Genomic DNA, 19,497 nt, shown 5'->3' with positions numbered 1-19,497 from the left:
ATCAGACACTTGCATATCTATCACCTGACCAAACTGATCACATGCTTTTCCAAGAGTTCTCCAAGACATCGCTACTAATTAAAAATCTGTTAAAATATACTTAAGCCGCCAAACACAATATCAATTAAATATGTTTCATAAACCACGAACCCCATTATCTATAATTCATATACTGTATATAATCCAAAAATGTAGCTATAAACCTATGTAATATACCCCAAATACGAATATTGTGAGTCCACATAGGATTCAAAGAGTTTCACTTAATCTTATGTGAACTGACTATATTCATGTTTGGGCAACGACAGCAGAAGACCCCACCAGGTACCACTCATCTCCACTACAAATAGGGAAAAGAGGTTACAATTTGCACAAGCTCACCAGAATTGGACAGTTGAAGACTGGAAAAATGTTGCCTGGTCTGATGAGTCTTGATTGTCATAATTTGTCTTAAACAGAATGAGAACCTGGATCCATCATGCCTTGTTACCACTGTGCAGGCTTCTGGTGGTGGTGTAATGGTGTGGGGGATGTTTTCTTGGCACACTTTAGGCCCCTTAGTGCCAATTGGGCATCGTTTAAATGCCATGGGCTACCTGAGCATTGTGTCTGACCATGTCCATCCCTTCATGACCACCATGTACCAATCCTCTGATGGCTACTTCCAGCAGGATAATGCACCATGTCACAAAGCTCAAATCATTTCAAATTGGATTCTTGAACATGACAATGAGTTCACTGTACTAAAATGGCCCCCACAGTCGCCAGATCTCAACCCAATAGAGCATCTTTGGGATGTGATGGAACGGGAGGAGCTTTGTGCCCTGGATGTGCATCCTATACATCTCCATCAACTGCAAGATGCTATCCTATCAATATGGGCCAACATTTCTAAAGAATGCTTTCAGCACCTTGTTGAATCAATGCTTTGTAGAATTAAGGCAGTTCTGAAGGCGAAAGAGGGTCAAACACCGTATTAGTATGGTGTTCCTAATAATACTTTAGGTGAGTGTATATGTATAAAATTTACTGTATGTATTAACAAATTTCTTTAGAGTAATAAGGTTACCAGAATTTACCGGTAGTTCAATTGGGACCAGGAGCTGCATTTTATATGCTTTATATTCTTCTGCAGGTAAAAACCATGTGTGTAATCCATTGGGTGACTGTAAAAATGAGTTGCTTATATTGCTTTCATGAATTTGTTTGGGGGGAATAGAAAGCATAGGACAGAAAGGGTGAATTGTTAAAGTACCAAGGAAGATTCATTTATTTCACAAATTTAATCTGGTGTACAGTGAGGTGTGTTCTGTGGAACAAGATGGCACTATAATAATCTGCTGCCTAGCTTTGTTTCCTGTACAGCACATGGTCAGGAGGAATCGTTGTCATGTGGCCTTCTAGTAATTACTAATGGTGACCTATTGAATTGATCTATGACTAGACCTCTATTTTTAGTCCTCTGACCTGCATGAATAATGTATACATAAACAGATGGCAACTTTGTCTACGTCGTCAATTGAACCCATAACATCCTCACAGCTTTTGGTTCCTTTGTCCAATGTTCAACATTTTGTACAATTTGACATATCCACTTTAGCTGCTTTATACTGCATGGACTTGCAGCTCAAATAATACTGTAAACCTTATGCACCTGCATAACCTTTTTTTATTGCATGTGTCTGCTTTTATGTGGTGAGGGATTGCTGCCCTTCTGGGTCATGTTAAAGGATGCCTTAGCTCAATTCAAAATTTAAAAATTAGGGGAACAAGCATGTGTAGGCAGCTAACCACCCCTTCTCCGCCCCCTCCGTTATGTTCTAATATCCCCCCAAAGCTACTTCCTGGTCGGGAGGGTCGGTGAGCAGTGCGCAGGCGCGCAATCAAGGATGCGCGTCGCTGGGCAGCACCTGCACACTGCTCACTGACCCGGAACTAGCTTCAGGGGGGCCATTAGAGCATAATAAAAGGGGATGGAGGAGAACGGGGGGAGCGGTGGGCCTGAGGGGAGCTGCCTACACATGCCTGTTCCCACCTATTTATAAATTTTGAACTGCGCTAAGGTATCCTTGTAAACCATGAATAGATACGGCTAATGATGCAGAGTTCCAGCTTGCTTGCAAATTATATGCCCATTGTCAGTGTTAATTGGCCCAGTGACCGAGTGCATTTGATAGGCCCAGTTCAAAGCGGCATCCAATTTGCAAGCATACTGGAATTATTTCCATGAAAATGGATGTGCTGCTCGTGAATTGAAAGTTTGTGGTTAGTTTTGTGCAGACCTCCATGTATTTATTTTTAATAAACCCAGATTTATTGAAGCAGAAGCCACTGATTCTCAGACCTCTCAGCAGCCCAGACTGTGCTGAGGTTGGGGGATCCTGAGGATTTAGTGGCGTTATATTTGTGATGGATCTGGGTTTTCCAGATTCCTTGTGATGTCCATGCTGGAGATGCTCTGATGTCTTTAAGGGGATGCTGTGGTAAATTGGGTCCTGTATGCATTATTGTCCTGTATCTCTAACACCTGAACGTGGCATGTAGCGTGATTTAGGTACACGTGTGTGTGTGTGTGTGTGTGTGTGTATGAAGTCTTAAAAACAATACAAAAATCATACCTTAGTAGAGAAACTTCTGTATAGTCCAAAGGGGAGCCTTCTTACACCCCTCCATGCCAGAAGCACTCACTCTCGATTTACATTGTGAACAAGGCACTTTTGTCTTTTGACTTCTGCTTGGGTACTCTTCAAACGGTTAAGGTGGGTGTTGCCATGATAAGTCACTGAGAAATTCACTCTTTAAATAATCTGTGGCTTTCTGAATATGATTTTTTCCAACTGGATTGAATCCTCATACATACAAAGCTTGCGCTCACATATGTCACGTGAATGTGGCCCTGGGTTCAATCTCCACTTTCTACAGCAGTGTCCATGCAGCCAGTCTTTCGACCTTAACTTTCCAAACGGGTATTTTTTTTAATTTTTATTTTTTTAAATATAGCACCAACATCTTCCGTAGCATACAAACACCGCATACAAACAGGACATCCATCGAAACAATTACAAATGGTGATGTTCGCTACGAGTACATAGCTATTTATAATCGTAATTTTAAATTAGACAGTGCTGCCCGCGGGCGGTTACCCTACCTATGCTGCCGCCTATAGTCTATGCGTTCCACTTGTGAACCACATAACTCCACTACTTCCTCCTTCAAACCCAGGAGGAGGAAGTAGTGGCGTTACGTGGAATGCATCGATTATAGGCCGTGGCATAGGCAAGTTAAACAACGTGCCCCCCCCTCCACGCCCCAACAAACAATCTTGGATTATCTTGTTGGTTGTGGTAGATAGAAAGCAAAGACTGGACCGTTGATGGTGTAGTAAACGGTGTAGTATATCTTTCCTTCAAGCCTGGTGTGACAGACCCAACTCTAACTATAAACGCCTGCTTACGTGAACTACAGAAATGGATGAATGACAACTGGCTGAAACTAAATGCAGACAAAACTGAAGTCCTTCTGATTGGAGGGCAGAGCATGATAACAAAACAACTTAACTTGCAGTCTTCACCACTGGGAATAGGAGGCACGGATCTACGCAGCTCTGATCATGTGCGTAGCCTGGGAGTTCTAATTGATTGGGATTTAAACTTCAGAACTCAAATCTCCGCTGTGGTGAAATCATCCTATTTTCACCTGAAGAACATTGCAAAAATCAAGCACCTCATCCCCCCAGAAGATCTGCCAACCTTAGTCCACGCCTTCATCACATCCCGACTGGACTACTGCAATGCTCTCTACACTGGCCTTCCAAAAAAGGCCTTGTACCGTCTACAGCTGATACAGAATACTGCTGCCAGACTGCTAACCAACCAACCCCGTCACTGCCACATAACGCCAGTCCTGCACTCCCTTCACTGGCTACCTATAGAATGGAGGGTCCTATTCAAGATCGGCCTACTGACCTTTAAATCCCTGAATAATCTAGGCCCTGGATACATGAAAGATATGTTGCAGCTACGTAGCAATCCCCGCATTCTCAGATCAACAGGTTCTAATAATCTAGTCATACCCAGAGTCCACTTGGAAACGTTTGGTCCCAGAGCCTTCTGTCATGCTGCCCCTACGTTTTGGAACTCCTTACCTCAACAGATCAGGACAGCTCCATCCGTGGACGTGTTTAAATCCAGACTGAAAACCTACCTGTTCAGTTTGGCATTTGCAGAAATATAACTTTTGTTGTGTGAATACTTCATCCTACTAATTACTGAATCTGAGAGAGCCTAAGCGCTTTGAGTCCTATGGGAGAAAAGCGCTATAGAAATGTTATTGTATTGTAAACGCTTTTTCTTCCGATCAGAATTATTTGATTGCTCAAACAATTTATCGCTAGAAATTGGATTGTTAGTGGCCACCTTAAGTTGATCACTTGCCTTTTTATGAAGAATGTTACATTTATATAATGTTGAACTGATTTGCCCCCAAATTCTGTATTCACTTGTTCTGTTGGCATGATGGAATTCCTTCATCTTCCCAAGAGGATTTGCTGTATTTTCACGCTTCTCATCTTCACTCATCCTCACAGCTTTCAGTGGCTGGCTGTTCGCAGCTGGTATGTGAGAGAGGAGTTTTAGACTGCAGTTTAACAAAAGCTATTCTAGAGAGAACATGTTAAATCCAGCTAAGGGATAAGAGAACAGATATGAATTATAGCCACTGAATTATGTAGGATGAAGCTCAATTCCTGTAGGTAAAGAGACTGAGCGTTTATACCATGCTGGAAGCACACTCTTGTCCAATACTAAAAGCAGGGCTTGTAGAGCAAGTGTACCAATGATGGGAGCTGCTGATATTTTCTTATTAAAGCAAATCTGAGGAAAAAATACATTTATGAGTTAATGGTGTGTGTGTGTGTGTGTGTGTGTGTGTGTCTGTGTGTATTAACAGAAAAGAATATAACTTTATTTATAACATTGCATCAGACTTGCTACCTGATCTGGGGGGTTGTGTGGCTCAGGTAGCCACCAAAACTGCCACTCCTGTGGGCCGCACTGGCCCACTTTCACTTTTATGACCTCAGGGTCAGGACGCTGGAAAGAGAGATTGATTCTCTTGTGCAGCGTGCAGGGAGGCGGGGGAGCGGAAGGGGGCGCGGCCAGGGAGAGAAAGCTCCCCGATGGCAGCTCTGGAAACCCTGCAGGAATGGCCCTGGAGGGCATTTTGAACAGGGAATCCCTCTCCCACATGTTTACCTCTGAAATAGCGACAAATATTGTTGCTAATCTTGGGGGGCTATAGCGCAGCGGTGAGGGGTCAGAGAGTGGCGGTGTGGGGACACAGAGGCTTGTCATGAGGCAGAGAAAATACCTCTTTCCCATCTGCCCCCCACAAACCGCCTTGGGTTATCTTTAACCTTAGAGTAAAAATGAAGGGGGTCGTACATGTGTATGAAGTAGCCCTCATGCCCACCGCTCCCCCCGTTCCCCTTCATCAGCCTCCGTTTGCCTGCAAATGCCCCCACCGGCAGCCACTTCCTGGTCGGCTGTGTCAGGCATTAGTGTGCAGATCCTGGCTCGGCTTTTATGCATCCTTGATAGATCGTAGATAGGAGCGCTCTGTGCATGCACACGGTGTAGTTGTGACATCATGCTCATGTACAGAGCGCTTCCGGCTGCGGGCGTGCGATCAAGGACGCACACAGCCGGGTCATCGCCTGCGCACTAATGCCAGGCAGGAAGTGGTTTTACTCTGATTCAGCTCTGGTATCCTTTAAGCTCTTCAGAATGCATGACTTAGGTCGACCAAGTTGGTTGAATAGCTCAGAGAAGCTCTTTTACATAGATAACTCCTGTACTGGAAAACATGAGACTTTTCTCCTTGCTACTAACATAATATTTATTATCCGTACTACACATACAATCATTATCATTAAGTTTATTTTTGCATCAGATTTGCTTTAAGTTTGATATAATGGTGGGATCTGGATACTTTGTGTCTCCTGTTATAGTGTCCATGTGCTCCATCAGAATAAGCTTACAGCTATGTCTGTGGCCAGCACTTTACTCCAGAATTACCAGAGGTTGAAGTCTAATGCCATTGGAAGAGATGAAAGTTGCCTGTATACTATGTCTGCATAGGGATATTCACCACGGTAGTGCTTCAGCCCAAGGGGATAGAGCGAGAAGCTCAGCCATATCACTGCATCCCTATGGAATTTAGCTGTGATATATGAGGTCCCATGTGAGAGAAATGGGATCTTTTGAGAGCTAAAATAAGTTCCCGTCATTACTTTTGATAGACTATCTGTATAGTGCTTTCCACAGGAAATATGTGTAGCAAATAGAAAAACAACCTTAAAGTGTACCCGGGGCGTCCTGTGACATGAGGAGGAGATAAACGAGTATGTACACTACAACATATATTAATAACCAGGATGTTTTACTTGTTTTATTTTGCTGCCTGAAAGAATTAATTATATTCCAGGCATGTGAGTTACAGCTTCTGTCTTGTCAGCAGCTTGTCAGGAATATAGTAAACATCACTGATAAGCAAATTACAGCCATAAATGTTTTCCTGGCAGAATACAACTTCTGAGGGCAGAGAGAGATAAAATACATACAACTATTCAACCTACTTTGTAAATGTTTGAATATAAAAGAAAACTATTGAATGCTTAAAAAAGGTCATTTTTAGGAGTAGGGGGAGAAATATAATTGTTTATCACATCAGTTTATTTTCACCTCGGGTTCACGTTAAGTAGCTTGGTGGATAGACTGTAAACAAAAACAAAAAAATGAATATCAAGAATTAGATTTATTTTATTTTGCACGGACTTATTGCAAGCTGGCTTCTCTGAGCCTTTCCATACCTGTCATTAGCTTTTGTACTTTTGATTGCACTCTGTTAAAGCCATGCATTATTGCAGCTTTCATTGGCCTCAATTCACTAAGATCATGCTGGAGATAATAAGGCAAGAGAAAACTTACCTCCACACAGTAAGAGAGTTATCTTATCTCTTCATTCCTTACGTTACCTCTTCTGTAGTTAATTTACCTCCTCTGTAGTTAATTTACCTCCTCTGTAGTTATTTTCAGACGCAGTTAATAAACAGCCTGTCTTTAACTCTGGAGTTATTTTAAGGATTGAAGAGTTAACTTAAAGACAGGAGAGTTAACTTTAGGTTTGCCTGAGGTAAAATGTTTCCTGACTACGACATGCCTCATCACCATGGTGACCACTCTATAAACGTTATTAGAGACAGGAGATAAGCTTAGTGAATTGAGGCCATTGTGTTTTATTTATACAAGTCTTTTTATAAGAAGGTTGGTTTTGCTATTGCTACTTATATTTGACGGCGACTTAAATTGGTCAGACCATAACACCCTATTTTTTTCCACAGGCAGACTGAGTTTTTGCCATCAATGGGATATCCCGCAATCATTTGGGTTGTGTATGTGGTGAGGTGCGTCAGTGTGGCATGTATGATAGCTAGGGTTTAATGACAACAGTGCTGTTGCTCTTTAGCTCCGTTTTATTGTATTGTTCAGTTGGTCTCGCTCTTAAAAATAAAGTTTTTCACTTTTGCATACAACACTGAGTCCCTAGGAGCCCTTTGTCAATCAAATTGTAGTTACAAATAAGGTTCAGGACCAATACCCAATCTAGTAAAGGGGATGCTAAATTATAATACTTATGTTCCACCTTTTCCCGAAGCCCCGTTCCCCGTTTAACATAACACACTATTGGTTTCATTGTCTTGATGGGTGAAGGTTTTTTATAAATGCTTTTAGCTAAATGCCCTCCACTGTTCTGTAAGGGAAGACCCTGACTCATCAGCTTTCTCTGCTCCTATTGATCATTACAGTGAGTGGGATGCATTTTACAGCCTATTGAGATTCCCGAACCAGATGGGACCGATAGTAATAAAAACCCTTTTGTGCAAGTGTGTGTCATAAATTTATTATGGCTAGCTGAAGGCCACCGATCACTTGTCTTCCAAGTGCCTATAGAGAATATTCATATTAACATTTTTCACATTGATGACAATAGTCTAAACTCCCATTGACATGGCTGACTTCATAGAAAGCACACTGGCTCTCATTTAGGCTATTTTCACGTTGCTGTGCATTGCAGCAAGCGTAATGCAATTACACCGTAATGGTACATCCACATAGGTGCATTAGCAGTGTGGCCAAATCCATTAGAATAATGTGCAGTATGCTTTGTGGTTCTGGACAATACATTTAGGCCCCGTTCACATCACAGAACGAAGGCGCGTTCCGTTCAGAACACAACGCACAGGAACGCACGTCATGTGCGTCTCTGTGCAATGCGTGGCTGATCCCATTCACTGAAAGTGAATGGGACAGCCGCGCGTTTTGTTAGGAAACGCGTGCAGCATGCGTTCCCGGACCGCACAGGTCCGGAACGCATGCAGTGGGAACATCAGACAGTGTAGTCTATGCACTGTCTGATGTCGTGCGTGTCGGCCTTCCGCACGCGTTCCCGAAATGCGGACGGGAACGCGTGCAATGTGAACGGGGCCTTACAGTTGCAGTGAAGCAAACTTTTTGTGTACTATATGCTTCACTGTATCTGTTGCATCACCTGTGTAACACGTGTTGTGATTTGTTTCCCCAAACTCACAGACTTTCTCCTGCTTCTGAAGCTATTTATGATGGATATTAGTTGCTTCATTTTCTTTTTTATTTCTTTCTTTTTTTTTTTCTCTCTCCTTCCCCCCCCCCCTTTTTTTAATGTATTGTTGCTATATAATATCGGCTGATTATATCGGCTATATATCTCACCAGTTTCTACCTTTGTTAGATCATCCTTTGTAACTATTTTATTTCCTTATTCATACATACATGCATACATGCATCCTCTCCACCTCATTCTCCCTTGTCATACAACCTATGGATCTATCCCATACCACTTTACCAAGAAACATATATTTTTTTCCACGTCTTTCATGTACTCAATTTTCATGATTTTGCCTGCTTCCTCCTTATAACTCTTTTTCGTAAAAGATAAGCCATCCCTCTGCAATCATACTCGTCGCAATTATTGTACCAATTTGTACCAATTTATTTGAGTATTTTTTTTTGTAAAGTTGTCTGTTGGTCCGATAGAGCCAAAATGTATAGATAAAGCAGTTAGAGTGCAATTTCTTTATCCATATATTTTACCAAATTCAATTATTGTTGCCCAAATTGTATATATAATTGGACAGGTCCACCACACATGGCTTTCTGGGCCACTTTCCTTTCCACATTTCCAGCAGCTATTTGAAAGTTAAGTAACTTTTGCTAGGCACACTGGTGTTATACACCACTTTACATTAACTTTATATTGTAGCTGCTGAAAATAGAGCTTCATTGCCCTTTATGGTTTCTATCAGTCTTGGACTCCCACTTATTACAGAACAATGAGACATCTGAGTTGAAAGATAATCTCAGAAATCTATAGACCGTTGATATTGTGATTCTGTTTTACCCGAGTGCAAGACCCCAGTATGAAACTAGCATTAAAGGGAACCTTAACTGTAGAAAACAAAAAGGGGTTAACTTACCTGGGGTTTCTACCAGCCCCCTGCAGCCGCCCTGTGCCCGTGCTGTTGTGAAGTGTCCCTCCAGGTCCCCGCAGCGACCCTCTTCCGGCCTGGCCGACTGGGGAGTTGACAGTGTACATGAACGGCTTAGGCCTTGTGCGTCCTCGACCGCACTCCTATCGCCAGGAGCGTTCTGTACATGTGCAGTAGAGATTTTTTTCGTATTGCACATACGCCAATTAGAAGGCGCGTGGACCAAGGACTCACAAAACAAAAGTAGGGTGCTGCAGGGGACCGAGGATCATTTTGTCCCGGCGCAGGCACAGGGCGACTGCAAGGGGCTGGTAGAAGCCCCAGGGAAGTTGATGAAATTCAGGGTTATATTCCACTTTAAGGCCTAGATTCCACTTGAGCGTTTTCAGCAGCGATTTATGCTTTCTAGGAAATGCTGGCGATTCCAAAAATCGCTATGCGAATGAAAGTGTATAGAAGTGAACCCACTGGAGCGATTTGCGTTTTGTCCAAATCGCAATCTCTCTGCCTGCACCATTTTGCTAGGTTAACAGCAAAATCACTTTTCAATCACTATACAGCTCCTGTCCTGTACTACCCAGAATCAACCAGCTTACTCAAAATCCCTGGAAGGACTGAAAAACTGCAAATTGCTAATCGCAATTGCTAAAATATAATCAATACAAAAAATGCTGGGAATCGCTGCTGAAATCGCAAAACAAAACACTACCCCGCAAAAAAACTCAAGCAAAAACGCGGAGTGGTTGTGACTGCGATCTGTTGTGGGTTGCAGGCCTAAAGGTATTTGTCAGTTTTTTCTAAATTGATGTAACCTGATTGTCACATAAGTCTAATAGTAATTTTGATGTTATGGAAAAGCTATTTCAGTCTTTGGTTGTACATGATTTTCAGTAACTATGAATTGGTATTTCTCTGTGTTTTAAACTATGACGAGACCGTTTTTGTAGACTTTATTTCACAAATTGCTTATCACTCTGCTCAGTACGTCTGTACGGTCCTGGAGATCGGACTACAGGCTGTATACTGCACAGCATCCCCAGCACTGTCCTTAAATCAGTGTCACAGAGGTGATTCCTCTCTGCCAACACATGGCCAGCGAGGAATTATCCAAATGTGTTTAACATCCTAGTGATTGGTGTTGCTAATGATAGAATGGTCTCTGGCTTCACTGCTAGGGACTAAAAGGCAGTATGGTCATGGACATTTATAAAGTAATTATATTCTCTATGCAGCTGCAGAGCAAAAGCAGCTAAAGCTTAATTATGAGAAAACCCCAATAATAAATACAAGATATCTGTGGATGGGGAATGGTTGGCATGTCTTATTCTAGTCTGTTACATCACTTATGTAAAACAAACTCAGAAGTTGCTGTCCTACATTCCATTTGGACCAATTTGCAGAGAGAAGTGACTTTTTCGGTCAATGACATGTCTGAGTCGTTGTGCTCTCCTCTAAATATAGATTTGCCTTCCTAAAACGTGATATTTGCAACTATTTAGATTTATGTGAGTAAGTGATGCATCCCATGATGCATTACTTGCATGATGCATTATGGGAGTTCCTATATGCTCAGTGAGGGAATATGCAAATAATTCCTTTAGGTCACCGAAATGCCAAACCCACATCCAAAACCGCTGGTGTACAGTGTGCCAATAGCTTATTTTCACAGAACCAACTTAATCCTCCTTGCAGGCAGCTGTTGTTTTTGGCTAAATTTGCTTCTCTTCCTAACCCTATCAATTGTCTATTCCACTGGTGTCAAACTCAATCACGTAAGGGGCCAAAATCTAAAGCATAGTCTTAAGTTGCATGCCAATTTTTTTTTTTTTTAATCAGGATTTAACATTTATTTAACAGTCTCAAACTAAGTGGTTGGGCTATAGCGCCCATTCGGGGCGCAGTGGAGCAGTTCAGTATCCACCTACTCCAGCATTGCTCCATATTTCCTCTGATCTTCCTGACAGCCATATACTCTATGCTGGATATCTCTGGCTTCTGAGGTATGTCACGTGTGAAGACCCAATACATTGTTGGAGCAGTTAAATGTTGCCCTGTTCCACTGCGCCACTCTGTGGGGAGATGGTATTGGGGTAGCTGTGTGTGTTATACCGGCCACATGGGAGGGGGGGGGGGGGGGGGGTTAAGGCATTTGGATCCTGGGAGCAGGCCCCATGCAGTGAGGGAGTGAGGTTAAAATTTTTATATATATATATATATATATATATATATATATATATATATATATATATATATATATATATATATATATTTCTATGTATATATTCATTCGTGGGTTATTGCTGCACCCCAGCTCAAATTGACAATGTTTCAATCAGAAAAAAACTATCACTGGTATGCTCCTCTGGATGGGAAGGAGTTATTATTTTATTGCTTACAATGGTGGACATTTGAAGCTGTCGAGTGCCACATAAAATGGCAAAGAGGGCTGCATTCAGCCGCAGATCTTGAGTTTGACACCTGTGCTCTAGTGTCTAGTCAGTATTACTTGTATTACTAGATGTATAGATGTAAAATACTGTGCAGTACAATTGTGACTCTTTATGAAGCAGTCGTTAGACCATACTTTGTATATGCAGTTCAGTTTTGGACATCTTTTCTCAATAAAAGGACTTTTCGGGACTGGTGAGGGTAAAGATGAGGCCTATTATTTTTATAGGTGGTATGGAGATGTTGCACTAGTTTTCAATAAACGACATCCAGGATCGATCCTCTTTCTGCAGGAGTAATCAGCTGTAAGTAGCAGCAACGTATGTTGCTTGTTTTCCACATCTGCATTGATTGACTGCCAGTAAGCTGACACTCCCATTCTTAGCATAGTATGTTCCAAACTGTCTGGAGGAGTTGAGCATTTGAATTTAAAGCAGACCTTCATTGTATATTACATATTCACTGGGTCCTATTTTCCTCTAAAATTATCACCTGCCGCGTCTTCTTGTAAATCGCCCCCAGGGCTGCATGTCTGCTGATTTCCGGTACCTAGCAAGCCTATTTGGAAAGCAGTGAGAGCAGTCTTGTTTACATTGCACAACTGCCCACCCTCTGATAACTATAAACCTATTTATTCAGAGTGTGGTAGATCCTGACCACAGGCAGTGGTTGATACTGAACAGGTTTTTGTTACAGCACAGTAAGGACAACTTCAGTCTTTCGAGCTTGTAACAATTCCATGCAGGTTCCTTAACATATTAAAGGACATCTGTATATCCGGTGAAGCTTAGATGCTATTCTTGTCTTTTTGCTTTATGATGTATGTCTGATTATTTTAAAACTTCTTTCATCGTTGGTAAAAGATGAATTAATTTTATCAAAGATGAACTGACTTCATTGTAGCCCTTTGAACTTCTCTATTCAAATCCTTTTATTATGTTTGAACCTTATAATTAGTAATTTATTAGGCTATTGTTGGCCCAGTTGGCTTCCTTTGAGCATCAGTTCCTTGTTTACATGTGCCTTTTTTCTCTTTCACACGAACGTGAAAACATTGTGGTAAATGCACAGTTTAGTCGCCTTATTGCCGGGGTTAAACAACTTACAGTATAGTTCCAAAGTATTGCAACCGAATGATAGTTTTTGTAACCACAAGCGTGTCCGTGTCAGGTTTCTGCTTCATATAGAAAAAAAAACGCATGCAGGTTGCATCCAGGGGTCGCTGCCACCTGGTCAGGTGTACAGGCAAGAGATGGTCACAACTGCTGGACATTGCAAACGGCTGCAAGTGCTCAGCAAATATACAGGAGCGGCTGGCTAACTGTTAAGTGTACTATTGTCAAGCATTTGTGAGAAAGAGCCCTTAGCCTAGTTAGCCAAAAAGTGAAACTTTGTGAAACTGATTTTGGGCACAAGGTGAGACCGTCATGTGAGGTTTTTTATAGTGTAGACTAAGTATAAAATGAAAGACCTCTTCTGTAATGATATGGAATGACATCGCCTATTTTGGCTTGCTGGATTTCTTTCTTAGAAGCATGATGTTTCTATCAGTGATGTTCAGAAAATTGTTCAAAATTGTTGAATGTTGTTGAAAAAAGGTTCAACAGGAATTTTCAAGAGTTAAACCAGAATTTTGAAGGGTCTAGTTAAGAACGCTCATGGTCCTAAGACCAAAGAGGTCTGGTTACTGAGATGAAGGGCTGCCTTGTGCCGATTGTGGATTCTGGTCCCTATCTCATTTGTTTCCCAACTAATCTGAATAAGATCATGGTCACTTGCCAGTCTTTCCCTTTTTATTTGTAAGCCTATGATAAATTATAGGTAAGGAAATTTACATTGAAATGAGGTGACTGTAATCATAAAAAATTTGATGGCACTAGAAGCTTTGAATAGATTATCTTGTTAATCTATATCAGTAATCAACAGTTGTAAGTAACAGTTGTGCAACGGCTGCCCGCACACACCACAACCGCCGCCTACAGGCTTTGGGGGGTGGCAGGGGCGTTGTGGAGGGTCCGTGCAGGTTTTGTGTGGCGTGGGGCTCTGCAGCAGGATTCTTGTAAGAATCGGGTGCTTGGTAACACAGGAAAGGAAGCCAGAGTGCACAGAACATAAGTGACTCTGGTGAAAGCAGTGCTATAGAAGGCAAGCTAGAGAGATGTCTACCAGATTATTAGAATTAATTATTGCTATAGGGCCAGGTCACACTTGAGTGGATGCAAAATGAGCATGGTAAGCTTAGTGGATGCTCTCTGTCCATTTTGTATCTGTTTGCATAATCTGTGCCTTCTGCTCCGAAGTCCGCCCATTCGCTTTGATCGCGATCTCTACTCACGGCCCCCCAACTCTGCCTCTCGGTGCACAGCCTGGAGGCCATTAGGGGGATGGGGTTTCCAATAGGAGACAATGGAACAATTCTCCCTAGCAACAGGGAGAATTTTCATTGGTCCACCATGAACCAATGACAATTCTCCCTGTTGCTGAGTATTCCCTTTAGTCTTTTGCAGTCCAGTGGAGAACTCCATACTTCTGCCAGCCACCGATCTGTGTCCCGGGATCGAGGGGAGGAGTCGGCTGCATCGAAACCAAGGGAAAACATCATAGCGATTGAAGCGGATGTGGCAACTAGCCTAGTGAGAACAGACTCTGTTTGGAAAAAAGTGCAAAGTTCAGACTCTCCGCTCTGTTTACCACAATGTGGAGGTGGATCCTATTTTTAACATTAGGACCCACTATCCTGCGTTGAGGTGACCTTATAAAAATTCCCAAATTCCCAAGTGTGAACTGGCCCTTACCTCTGCAATGTATATTAGCACACACATTTTGGATTCTGTTCCCTGGCTGTTATAGGAGAATCACAGACTGAATGAGTTAAATATTGTCCTTTCACTTCTGTGAAGGTCTATTTATTATAGCCTGATCACGGTAAATTGATGTTTTCATTGGGAGCTCTCCTCACATTTCAGGCTGTAATGTAGAATGAGGTTCAGGTTTCATATGAGAGATTTTCAAAGTGACCTCTTCTAAAGTAAACTCCATCTCCAAACCTTGCCTTATTACCGTATCTTGTGAACTTATCATTACGCTAGAAGTACATTGCGGTTGCAATTAAGCTATATTGTCCTGCACAATGCCACATGTCAGTGCGATACTAGCCTAAAGGTGGCCACACACGATACAATAAAATGATCCGATTTTACGGGAATTCGATAAATATGATCGAATGTCCCGGACAAAAAAAAGCTTTTTTTTTTCCATTCGAAAAATCCGATCAGATTTCCCATTTTCATCGATCCGGAATGAGGGAAATTTTTCTTCAATTTTTCTAAAGATTGTATGGTGTGTGTTAGATTGACAATGTATTAATATAAACACCCTAGCAATTTAAGAGTTTCCAATCATTTTAATCATACTTGGGGGGAAAATTGAATATAGGTGTGTGGTACATTGGTCATATTTTTGAAATGGTACAGTCAGTCAGGAAAAATGATTGCAATTCTTGAATTGAACAGATATTTAAAAAATTGTATAGTGTGTGGCCACCTTTAGACAAAGATTTGAGTCTACTGACTGTGTTTTTTCTTTTTGTAAATAACTTAGACTAGAACTAATTACCTGGAAAATCTTGTTCTTTACAATGTATAACGGATAAACAACAATTAGGAGTTCCTGCAAGCTTATTTTATGTATTCAGTTATTAGTGAACAAACCCCTCCCCCAAGTAGTGAGTATTGATGCTCTCACGGGTAATCACGAGTGCTTACTCGTGATTCAAATGAGTTTTAATTGCTGCAGCTGAACGGCTGGATGAGAATTGGTTATTTACCCATAATTCCGCCGTCCACCCTGCATTCCAACAGCTTGGACGGTGGAATTATGGGTAAATAACCCATTGTCATCCAGCAGCTCAGCTGCAGCAATTAAGCTCATTTGAATCACGAGTAAGCACTCATGATTACCCGTGAGAGCGTCACTAAGTTACACATATTGGGTTTTGATGACCTATTTGCATAGATGTTAAACAATAAGCATATTTTTTTCAAATACATTACATAATGTTTACTAATTTTCATGAATGGGACTGTATAGTGATTTTTTTTTTATTTATTTTGTATTTACCATTAATCAATCTTCCAAATATGTTTTAATTGTAAATATATTTAAGTATTACAAATATTGTAAATATGTGGTATTTGTGTAGGGCTCCACCTGCTGGATTTGAGTGGTCAGCTTTGTAAATTCAAGAACGGTGTCTGATCTTCCTCCTGCATACATTTACAACAATGCATATATAGTGTAGGTGATGAACGAGGAGTCTGCCTTATTTCCTTGCTTCATTTAATTATATGCCAGAATTATTTTCTTTATTGGTATTGTATAACGATTTTTCTTTCACTTTTGCTTTATTCATTTATAACGTAAAATACTAAGAGGAAAAAAAGTAATATAAGAATTATTCTTTTTAAATAACGACGTTCAAGTGTTCTTGAACTTGTGAACGCTTTTGCATATTGCTACGGATGAGTTTTCATCACAAGCTGTTATAGGAGGATGCCGGTTTAAAGTGCAGCTAAACCCAAAGTCAAAATCTGAAAGCAATGGTATTAGTTATGATTGTAAGCATTACTTGCATCACAGTCGGAGCAATTTTGGGTACCTGGAGTTGGAGTCTGATGATTTGAGTTTCATAAACTGAGGAGTCTGAGTCTGATGATTTAGTACCGACTCCACAGCCCTGATATTCAGTAAGGAATTTTTGGAGCGAGACTCCGTAACACTGCTACTGCCTACTGAGCGTGCCCTACTGGCAGCCTCGCAAGCGATTTGAGTGTGACAGGAGAAAAGCTCTTTACAATTACTGGAATTAATATTTACATTTGAACAAGCACATTCTACACATGGTCATTAGTCATCCAGATAAGAACAGTTTGGTTTACCTGTTTTGTTTTTGACTACATTTCACAATTTTCATAGGTTTTTATTTAAAACTGCCATTGTTTGATTCAGAGATTATCATTTTGCTCTTCTTCTATTTCTCAGCTCAGAAAAATTGGTGGTGGTGGCTTTGGGGAGATCTACGATGCCTTGGACCTGCTAACAAGAGAGAATGTGGCTCTCAAAGTGGAGTCTGCCCAACAACCAAAGCAGGTGTTGAAGATGGAGGTAGCAGTTCTCAAGAAACTACAAGGTACGGCTAGCACTGTTCAAAACAGACAATCATGGGCTAGGCATTTATCTTGCCAGTATGGAGTTCAAATGGCTCTATAGAGCAAGAATTTGCTGCTTTTTCTTCATTATACAGGTGTGCCCACAAACCTGGAAGCTCTTCTAATGTTGTTCCTAAAACACGCTTGTCCAATGGTTTTGATTTTGAAGTGGGGTATGCAGGAATATCACAAAAACTGATTGGATTGTTATTTGCCTGGTTGAGGTTGTCCCAGCATTGTTTTCCTGCAGTTTTTCCCTTCACAAAATGCTCAGACCATATATTTTTTGATGCCCAAAAGGATCAATTTGGACAACAGTCTGCCAATACAGGCATTTCCATTACCAGAGCAATCAGATGAGTCTTGTTTTATTTTTTTGCTATAGCACTATCTTGAAATGGGAGACCTCGGTGTTCTCCCTAGGCTCTTTTAGCCAAGTGCGCCACCCAGCTAATTTTGGTGAGCACCAAGCTGTCATCACCCCACCCTACTCATCCTCCTCTGATACCAGGCTCTCTCAAACATGGTCCCCGGGAACCCCAGAGTTCCTTGAGTACTCTGCAGGGGCTCCTTGGCATTTTTCTCGATCATGGGGAAGTATAATAAAGCACGTTATTATAGGGGGTACTGTAAAAAGAAGCACTGAATTGGGAGTCAGAGTAATAATGATCTCCTCGTTCCTCGAGATCAAAAAATTATTTGCAGGGTTCCTTGAGATCAAATTATTTACAGGGTTCCTCCAGGGTAAAAAGGTTAAGAAAGGCTGTCCTATGCTGTAAGAAGAGTTGTGCCGACCCTGCATCCCCCCCCCCATTGCGCCCCACCCCGCTACTTTTTCGTGATACCCTGCTGGAAATAATTTTTGGGGAGGACACTGGACCTGTTTATCCTCTTCCACTCCATAGTTTGGCAATGCCGCACAGCCATGTTGAGCATGTACCTCTTCCAGAGACTTGCTGAGTACACCATCAGATCAGGTCTCAGTGTTAGTGTACCTAAATGTGGTGAAAAATGTATTATAATGAAAATCTTACAGTTGCAGTTTTATTGGTCTTAGCTCTGTGTGCAGGATTGCTGCAACTCATAAAGTAAGTAACAGATGTAACAAGGAAATCTTTTCCTTTAACCCTCCAGGCGGTCTATTAAAAACCGCCAGGGGGCAGCGCTGCCGGTTTTTTAATTTATTTTTTTAAAATCATGTAGCGAGCCTAGGGCTCGCTAAATGATAGCCACTGCTCAGCGGCATCCCCCCCAGCCCCTCCAATCGCCTCCTGCAATAGGCGATCAGGAAATTCCGTTCAAAGAACGGGATTTCCTGGAAGGCTTCCCCTGTCGGCATGGCGACGGGGCGGGATGACGTCATGGACGTCGTGACGTCTAAGGGAGTCCCGATCCACCCCTTAGCGCTGATAGGCCAGGCAGCGCAGGGGTCTAGGGAGGGGGCCTCTGCGGCGACGCGGCGATCGGTGTGCTGACGCAGCTAGCAAAGTGCTAGCTGCGTTCAGCAAAAAAAAAAAAAAATACGCAAATCGGCCCAGCAGGGCCTGAGAAAACCTCCTGCGCGGCTTACCCCGAACTACGTTTGGGGTTACCGCCAGGAAGGTTAAAAGTTATCATGCTCTTGGTTATCATTTAGAACTGAGAGGAAGTTCTGAGTTCAGGTCCACTTTAACCCTTATCACACTATCTAAAACTAAAATAAGATTTTCTTTGGAATTTGCCATTTAAGTAGAATGCCAAAATGTGCCTTTAGTTGTATCAGTGATTTTCAGTTCATCCTTGCCTTGTTTTTCCTTTGCTTATAATATTTCTTTTTTTTTTTTTTAATAAACTTTTTTTATTGAATTTTTAGACTTTAACAATTCTCCCCTAGGAGTCCAAAATCAGTTTAATGAAAAAGGCATTACTGAGTCCGTAGGACATTTCACATATTCCGGATGTCTAAGGATCCAATTAAGAGATAAAGCCAAAGTCTGTATTCCCCCCACCCCCTCCCCACCTCCTGTCCTGCCTATACCCACCCCTCCCTCCCTCTGTCACCGTCTCTGTTTGTAATATCGATATATGCATAACCATATCTAAATAGATAATTTCTATGTTCATCTAGCCCAGTTTTTGCCTTCATTTATCTCAGATATACAATAGAAGGAGAAGTTGTAACTTTAGCTAATTGTTAGATTTTTAGTTTACCTAGAGTGTCCAGTAAATCGCTCTCAGCATACCATGACGTATATTGAAATGGTTTCATAAAGTCTTGAA

At 41.6% G+C, this 19,497-nt stretch overlaps 1 protein-coding gene across 4 annotated transcripts in view; it reads left to right on the top strand.

Moving 5' to 3' along the window:
- TTBK2 (tau tubulin kinase 2) overlaps positions 1 to 19,497 on the top strand; it is a 214,666-nt gene that overhangs the window by 91,661 nt on the left and 103,508 nt on the right. For all 4 annotated transcript variants that reach the window (XM_068254143.1, XM_068254140.1, XM_068254141.1 and 1 more), the window contains exon 3: positions 17,072 to 17,219. In XM_068254143.1, the coding sequence (XP_068110244.1) occupies positions 17,072 to 17,219 (148 nt within the window). The remainder of the gene's footprint in view (positions 1 to 17,071; positions 17,220 to 19,497) is intronic.

Source organism: Hyperolius riggenbachi, chromosome 9 (assembly GCF_040937935.1).
Source record: "Hyperolius riggenbachi isolate aHypRig1 chromosome 9, aHypRig1.pri, whole genome shotgun sequence".
Classification (NCBI taxonomy): Eukaryota; Metazoa; Chordata; class Amphibia; order Anura; family Hyperoliidae; genus Hyperolius; species Hyperolius riggenbachi.
The sequence above is the reverse complement of the archived record's forward strand: the minus strand, read 5'-3'. Positions and strand labels throughout refer to the sequence as shown.